Source organism: Medicago sativa, chromosome 5, assembly GCF_051527215.1.
Source record: "Medicago sativa cultivar Bolivia chromosome 5, Bolivia_mono, whole genome shotgun sequence".
Lineage (NCBI taxonomy): Eukaryota > Viridiplantae > Streptophyta > Magnoliopsida > Fabales > Fabaceae > Medicago > Medicago sativa.
This window is the reverse complement of record NC_140753.1, coordinates 66,451,948-66,459,623: the sequence shown is the minus strand read 5'-3', so window position 1 is coordinate 66,459,623 and position 7,676 is coordinate 66,451,948. Positions and strand designations below refer to the sequence as shown.

The 7,676-nt window shown below is 33.0% G+C and overlaps 2 protein-coding genes and 1 pseudogene across 4 annotated transcripts; all 3 read right to left on the bottom strand.

Annotated features, from left to right (window-relative positions):
• LOC146924157 (E3 ubiquitin-protein ligase At4g11680-like) lies at nt 1–3,251 on the bottom strand. Its single transcript, XM_085709177.1, has 4 exons — nt 2,858–3,251; nt 2,379–2,502; nt 771–1,164; nt 1–491 (listed from the first exon to the last, which is right to left on the bottom strand). The coding sequence occupies exons 3-4, from the start codon at nt 1,152–1,154 to the stop codon at nt 345–347; spliced, it is 531 nt and encodes a 176-aa protein (XP_085565303.1). The 5' UTR covers nt 1,155–1,164; nt 2,379–2,502; nt 2,858–3,251; the 3' UTR covers nt 1–344.
• LOC146924156 (squalene monooxygenase SE1-like) lies at nt 2,928–4,417 on the bottom strand (annotated as a pseudogene). The gene is made up of 5 exons (XR_015010047.1): nt 4,387–4,417; nt 4,008–4,281; nt 3,879–3,945; nt 3,490–3,767; nt 2,928–3,251 (listed from the first exon to the last, which is right to left on the bottom strand). The product of XR_015010047.1 is annotated as a squalene monooxygenase SE1-like (transcript).
• Nucleotides 4,418–5,669: 1,252 nt separating this feature from the next.
• LOC146924155 (uncharacterized) lies at nt 5,670–7,188 on the bottom strand. 2 transcript variants are annotated; one of them, XM_085709179.1, is made up of 5 exons: nt 7,078–7,188; nt 6,745–6,984; nt 6,379–6,544; nt 6,084–6,182; nt 5,670–5,797 (listed from the first exon to the last, which is right to left on the bottom strand). In XM_085709179.1, exons 2-5 carry the CDS (start codon nt 6,923–6,925, stop codon nt 5,791–5,793), a joined length of 453 nt encoding a protein of 150 aa, XP_085565305.1. In that variant the 5' UTR covers nt 6,926–6,984; nt 7,078–7,188; the 3' UTR covers nt 5,670–5,790. The 2 variants fall into 2 exon arrangements, with proteins under 2 accessions (XP_085565305.1, XP_085565304.1); XM_085709178.1 differs by having other exon boundaries at nt 6,745–6,958.
• Nucleotides 7,189–7,676: the final 488 nt, after the last annotated feature.

Here is a 7,676-nt window from a genome sequence, read left to right as displayed (position 1 = left end):
TTTCATCAATGCTATTACTATTATCTAAAGAATTCAACTTCCACAAACCAATTGTTCACAATGCTTAAAGAATACAATATAATATCAAGTGATCTATCTATTTATGAAAGAATATTTTTTGATTCAAGTAGGATCAAATTCAAACTCATGACTTCTAATCGAATCAACAACAATCACATTCTTACTAATGTCCTAGATAGATTAATTGTTCCAAATTCAGCTCACCAAGCAACACAATAACAAATGGTTATTGCCGACAACCCCACATAAAACCTAAAATTCATGCAACTTCCTTTGCTTATTTTTTTCAAAGCAAACTTAAATCTAGAGAGAACCTACATCTTCTACCTCTCTAATCCTTGTTTGCAAAGTGGGCAGCATGATATAATTTTTAGCCACTGGTCCACACATTCTAGATGGAACACATGAGAACATGGCAATTGTCTAACTTCTTCTTTATCTTTGTACTTTGCCAAACAAATGCAACATTCCTGTCAACCACACCATAACATGCCAAAGTTATTTAATTCAATAATCAATAGAATTGAATAAGACAAATCTTCAAATTAATGGAAATTGTAGCATATGCCCAAATTGTAGGAAAAAAATAATAATGTTTCTGTTTTTGTGTCTCATTTGAATTTTTTAGTAGCATTCCTCATTCTATAGATATTTTATCAGATTAGTAACTATACTGACAATGTGAAAATTTTCATATATATGATCAAATATTGTGTAAAACTTGTTTACATTGTGAGTTAGTTACTTACAGGATCTTCATTGATAAATTTTTCAATGCTTTCAGAGTCATTACCAAGTTCTAACTTGGTAGCATGAGGTTCTTTATGTTTCCAACTTGGAAATTGTGAAATTTGTTCATCAGATGCTCCTTTATTAGAAGAGGCTATGTTCATGTTGTAACCAAGGAGGGTGCTAATCAGTGGTACACAGCAACATAACAGTAGAAAAAGAAGGAAAGGGAAAGAGTAGCAGATTGCATTCCAAGTAAGCAAGGTGATGCAAAGGAAATGAAGTTTTTGAGCTTGTTGAAATGAACCAAATCGCGAGTCGAAAACCCAAATATTACCCATCACAAACCATATGGCAAAGAAAAACTCCAGTGATGTCCTGCATTTGTTCATCAAGTGTGACATCCTGTATACACTGACATAGTATAGTGCAAATTAACATTAATTTTCAAATTTCACCCTAAAAACAATTTGTTGGGTTTGACTCGTAGTTTAATTATATACACGGACATGTCACACATGTGGGGTGAAGCCCCCCTATTGTACAGTTCAGGGGCGATGTTGTAAATTGAATTGTAATATTTAAACACAAATTGTACGGTATAAACTCAAGTTTTCAGTGATAATAAAAAAGTACTATAACCGCTCTACAGTCGAAGACGATGGCACAATTGGCCGGCGCATGATCAACTATCGTGTGTTCGCTGTTCTAACAAAATTGCACAACTATAAATATAACTTATTCTCTAATTTAACTTGTATTGATGACTATGTAAGTTATTCAAGTCAAAGGTAACACACAAACAGGTTTCACAATTTATTTTTCAGTACCAATTTGGTGCGAAGTATTAATTTTTCATTTGTTGGACACTAATTTTTCAATAGAAAAAGTTGGTAATACTTCCATTTTAAGTTTTTCATTTTTCAAATGATTTATTCTAAATTAGATTGGAATGATTGCAAGAAGCACAAAATTCTTCTCTGTCACAAAAGTAAATTCCTTAAACTGGTAAGAATAGAAAAGGTATGCTAGAGTATTTGATAGAGTGCAACCAAAATTGATGACAAACCATGAAATCTGTAAACTTTAATTTCAAAGAAAAACTTTATTTTAGTCATTAGATTGAAAAATCTCGACCTAAAAAGGCTTAAAACAAAAAAAAAATTATTGAACTTGCAGATGGAAAAAAAATAGCATCCAAAAATATGGCATGAAGAAGAAAATGAGAGGGATGAAGCCATAAAAACAAACACAAAAACTATGTCACGACAAACTTCAAGAAACGTACATATTGCATATCCTTCTCATCCATTCGAGCAAAAAATATATACAAAAACATCATAAATAAACTAATATACTGTCAATTTTCATTTCAGTTAGTATTTTCATCGAGAAATTTCATTCAATTAATATATGTTCATTTTATGACCCAGAAAGCCTAACTATAATCAGTGATAAGAACTCTTATGACACAACCTTCCCATTGATCTCCTAAACTCAATTGCACCTATACTATTCTACCTTTATGACACACAATGACATGTAACCATGTACTAACATGAAATTTCTTCTAAAACAGTTGAATTTCGGATTATACGACAAAACACAGCACGAAAAGATCGACTTACCACAGATAGTAGGAGGAAGAGTACCAAGACTCAATTGATCAAACTCAATTGCCTTGATCCGATACTTTCCAATGTATTCATCAAATATTGGTTGTGCTATAGTTCTAATTATCCCACAAATTGCCTGTGCACAAAAACAAAAACACCATTAAACAATAATCATCTAATAAAAACACAAAATTCCCCATATGATCACTGAATCAAGACTTTCATGCATTATAATTACTCTTGTAGATTAGCCGTTAACAACTTGCATATATTCTATAATGTCAAGCACATAGCCCTATATAGTATAACTATAAAATAATTCTTCATGTGGTTTAATCAAGTTGTATATTTAATTGTAACCAGCTAACTGTCTCCAAACAAAACATTCACATTGCGTTAACATAGAGAAGCCAATCAAGATCCAAGTATGTGGGGGAAATTAAAAAATGAAAGAGAATTAAAGGAAAGAAATTAGAACTCCAACAATGTACCTTTATATCTTGTTTTGATATCCTTGCTGACCAATAAGGTAAATCTATAGCACATATTGGCAAAGACTTTGAAAAGGAAGCTTAATTATGAAAGTCATTATCAGCTAAACACAAACAGTTCATTGTTTTTGTTTGAGATTTGGTATGAGGTCTAATACACTGAAACCTTTATGTTAGCTCAATTAAAAGTCAACGACATACACACAAGTAATATATAATTATCACGCAAACAAACATAAAAACACCGCTTCTTATTTGAAAGATGGAGATCCTGCAATCATATATGACAGCAGGCATTCTGTAATATGCTGGCACACTTGCTGGAAAAAAAACATTTGTCTCACTCCTTCTGTCCTTCAGCCTTGATAATGGGGAAAATGATACCTGATGCACCCTGAAATATCATGGAAAAATAAATATTTGATTCAAAAATTCAGAATTTGTTGCAGTACCAGCCAATAACTACTAATATTTGATGAGAATGTGGTATAAAATAATTAAATGTAATGTTTGAAATTGATACATCCTAAGTAAGTTTGATCTTTATAGATACATTTTTTTTCAGTTATATACATAGCTTATACTTGAGCACTTACTCGATACGCGCTTAATTAATTCAGAAAAGTACTCACATAAATCAATCTAGCTCCGATCCACATTCGTTTTGGAGAAGGAAACGGTATCAAGAGGCGGCCAACACCGTATACAGCCACCGAAAGAAATGTAGAACCAAGCTCAATGGATGCGGATTCAGACCGGAGAGTAGAGCTATTGGTCCGTCTGAGCAAACACCTCCAAGGCTCAAATAATCAAAACATGCTCGGTGCATTTCAATGCTAGCTGGATCAGGAGATGCACAAAACACTTTGTACAATGCACCTGCTAATGTGTTTATTGTAGATGCCACTGGCTTCAAATAGAATCAAGCAGAGATTACAAAGCACATTAACTCATGAACTTATATATGCAAAAAAACAGTAAATTTCAGCATGAAGAAAAAAGTGCTTGATATAACACTTACTGATCCATGCCATTCAGCACGGTACACCGTCCCAAATGATCCTGCATAAATAAAAGAACAGCAACAATTAGAGCCATCGCGTCATTTATGCTCCTTCAAAACTGCAAAGCATGAGAAACAGAAAATTTACCAGCACCAATGCGTTCTTTGATCCGCAGCTCATCCCATGATATCTCATGCCAGTCCATTGCTAGTGACGGTTCAAGATTCACATATTTTGGAATATCCCCAGCACCCTGGTTATAAAGTCGATTTTCTACTTGTTCCTGCTTTGACTGGATACCATCTACCACTGAACTTCCCTTTGCAATGATCTCATTGTAAGAAATTTCTTGGACTACAACTGAATCTTTACCAACAAATGGAATGTCATGTAATAATGCTTCAGAGGCTGGGCGAAGAGCTTCAGAAACACGTTCACAAGTAGAAGGAAAAATTAGCAAGCGTAAATTTTGCACATTGATGTCGCTGCCTTTCAAGCCAAAAGGAATTACAGGTGGTTTTGTACCTTCAGGAGTTTTATCAACTGAAGCATAAATCAAGTCATTATAATTTGAGCAAATCAGTTTCTTTATTTGATTGATCTATTTGTACGCGGCCTGTAAAAGATTGAGTAGCAACTAAGACCAAGGTCTCTAAATTCAAATTTAATAAGACAGAACTGTATGATCTAAGGATAGGTATCATAAAACCTTGCAAACTTAATCAGCAAGTAAAACTACACAAGAAATGAATCGTACCATGTAAAGTTTGCTACACACTGAGCAATGATGAAGAACATTCTTGGCTTTCTCTAAAGCTACATGCAATGAACATCCTGAATTCCATGTAACTGAAAGAGAAATCAAATTGGTGTTGGTTATATGACATTGTAGAGAATTAGAAATATTTAAGTCACTCTTTTATTTGATGAAAATTCACTGTTTGAAGATTGATGGAAGATTAACGATATTTTGAACTGTTGAGTGAAATCCCCTACTAAGGTTAAAATTAGCGATATTTGGAAACCATCAATTGTAGTATAAGGCAGCACTTTACACATATAGGTTAAAATTATATTTGACTCTTCCAACGGACTTGATATTTTGAATTCTTACTTCAAAGAAGCATATCAATAGACTAACTCTCTAACTGTAAACTATTAAAAAGTAAAATAATATGATAAAATATTGACCCAATGTACACTGCAAACACAAAGCATTTACCTTTTTTGTCAATTGTCCCAAATTTGCAAAGGTTTATTCCTAGAAACAGAAAAATCAAAAACACTGCAAAATTTCAGTAAACAATCACAATGAACATGTGGAATTGAAATATGAAATAAACTGACCAAGACACATACAAATATTAGTGAATAATCGCAATTGAACCACTTGTTTTCATACAAAACTGAATCAAAATATTTGAAAAAATCTGAAACAAAACTGAATTCAAATCAATCCAAAGCTACTGCATGAAAATAGAAAATCAGTCATCTATATTTGAAATAAAAATAAACAGAAGCAGAAGAGTTTATGATACCTGGATTCCATAGGCGACTCAGAAGTCCTCATTACCTGTCGTGAGTTTATCGATGACTTTGTAGCCTTAAAACAAACTAATTCAAGACCACTTGTAAACTTTGTTTTCTAGATATATGTAAAACACAAGGTTTCAGAATAAAATTATGCTATAAAACCATCAAAAGCAATGTCCATATTTTGCAATATTCCTTAAAAACAATTTAAATTGGGACTAAACTTGCTTTATAGATATATGTAAAACACAAGGTTCAAGACACAATATACTAACCTGAGAATAATTCTGAGGATTTTTTTGTATTTCAGTTAAGCTGAGTGCAATGTCTTTCTTTGAGTCAGGAATCAACTGAACCTTAGCCTTCTCTCCCAATATAACATACTTTGTCTCTTTATCAGGTCCTATAGTAACAAATAGGTTTGGAACCATTACCATTACCAGGTTTTATCTCGAAATATTTCAACATTACAAATTTAGCATCAGTTTCGTCATCTTATAAACAATTTAGCCAAATGAAAACAATATTTCACATTGCAAAGGTTATAAATTTTTTCGGGAATAAAGTTACATTATGATCCTTGAAATTGCAGACAATTGTGAGCAAATACAACTGATGCAATTGTGGATGTGGACATTCAAAACACTCATTGCAGCCATCACATTACACACACAAATAACAAAACTTACCAGAATTCAACTTGCTCAAGGCCCTGCTTATCTTGACAGACGTGGAGTTGATTCCACCACAAAGAGCAAAACTTGCCAGAATTCAACTTGCTCAAGGCCCTGCTTATCTTAACAGTAATTACACTATCATCACATAACCATAATCAATATAAATAAACATATCTTTTCATAGTAACAAACTTATGAAGTTTTTAGATGCTAAAAACACACAATAATTTAAAACCAAACACAATAGTCAGATTACAAAAAATTCTCAATACATGTCAAAATAAATTATTTAATGAGATAATCTTACCCTTCTACCTCCATAGCAATCACATTCAGTTTTGTAGTGGATCCATTGCTTTGTATCTCCCTCTCATTTCCAAGTCCAATCAAAACTCCAATGATAACCCAACAGAAATGACCAAACAGAGGAAGGAAAATGACCAAATTGATTGATTCTCCACAGATTCTTTCACCTAAATCAATAAAAATCCTAACTTTCTTCCAAAATCCACCAAACCCAACAAAAATTCACAATCTAATAATCAAGATGAAATGCAAATTGGGGGTAATGAATCAAATTTAAGAAATTTGAAACATCCTCATGAAGATTGATGAAAAGATGAAAAACCTAAACATGCATGATATCAGATTGATCAAAAGAAAAAAAAAATACCTTGAATGATGAAGAAAAGGCAATCGGTTGTTGTTCTATAATTTTTGTGGAGAACGCGTTTTGCTGGTTTAGTGAGAACGGCGACCAGATCGACGCCGGAAAATTGGTGAACGGAGGTGGTGTCTTGTCTGCTTTCAATAACGCGACGGCGGCGACCCTTTCTCTCTTTCGTCCCGCTCATCTCCCTCGACCCCCTCTCTCTCGTTCAGTAAAACTATAGTACCAGAACACAAATTACCTCTTTAAGAAGATGAAAACCACCGAACTTAGAACAAAATCAAAACACAAAAAAAGCAAGAAAACACACATGCAAGGCAATCAAACAACACAAACCTTAAAACAACCTAAAACCGGACCAGAAGTGAAAAGAACAGAGAAAGGAACCGGACTCAAGTGAAGGGAAACATGAGGAAGGAGTAGTTGGAACGATGAAATAGTGGAAATGAGAAGAATTAAATTGTATCATTCCATATATATAGCCAAAGCCAGCGAATAATTAATTTACAAAAATACCCCCAAAGGGGCAAAATAGTAAAAAAAAAACGAACATGTATCTTCCTACATATATAAGTAGACAAAACGAATATAACAAGTAAATAGTAGACGAAGTAAAATTCCTTACATAAGAAAAATAAAAACACAGTGAATTGGTATATAGTGATTGCACATGTATTAACGAGGCATATTTGTTTTTTAAGGTCATAAGCATATTTATTATACTAATGTGTTATTCCAAATTATAAGAGTAGTAATAAATTATAATGGGTAAAATTGGATTTTACCCATTAAAAAAATAAGGGTAAAAATGGAAGAAAAGATGAGAAGCTATAAGCTATAAGCTCAAACGCTACTTGGAATAGCTTCTTAAAAATAGCTTATAAGCTCGTGAAATAAGCTATGAGCTCGTTGTAAAAAACCGTTACCAAACAGAG

Coding starts and splice junctions, on each gene's coding strand:
- LOC146924157 (XM_085709177.1), bottom strand. CDS start 1,154: ATGTCACACTTGATGAACAAATGCAGGACATCACTGGAGTTTTTCTTT. Junction 492..770: donor AATTTATCAATGAAGATCCT/GTAAGTAACTAA, acceptor TGTGGTTGACAG/GAATGTTGCATTTGTTTGGC.
- LOC146924155 (XM_085709179.1), bottom strand. CDS start 6,925: ATGAGCGGGACGAAAGAGAGAAAGGGTCGCCGCCGTCGCGTTATTGAA. Junction 6,545..6,744: donor CCTTTTCTTCATCATTCAAG/GTATTTTTTTTT, acceptor TTATTGATTTAG/GTGAAAGAATCTGTGGAGAA. Junction 6,183..6,378: donor ATTGCTATGGAGGTAGAAGG/GTAAGATTATCT, acceptor TAAGATAAGCAG/GGCCTTGAGCAAGTTGAATT.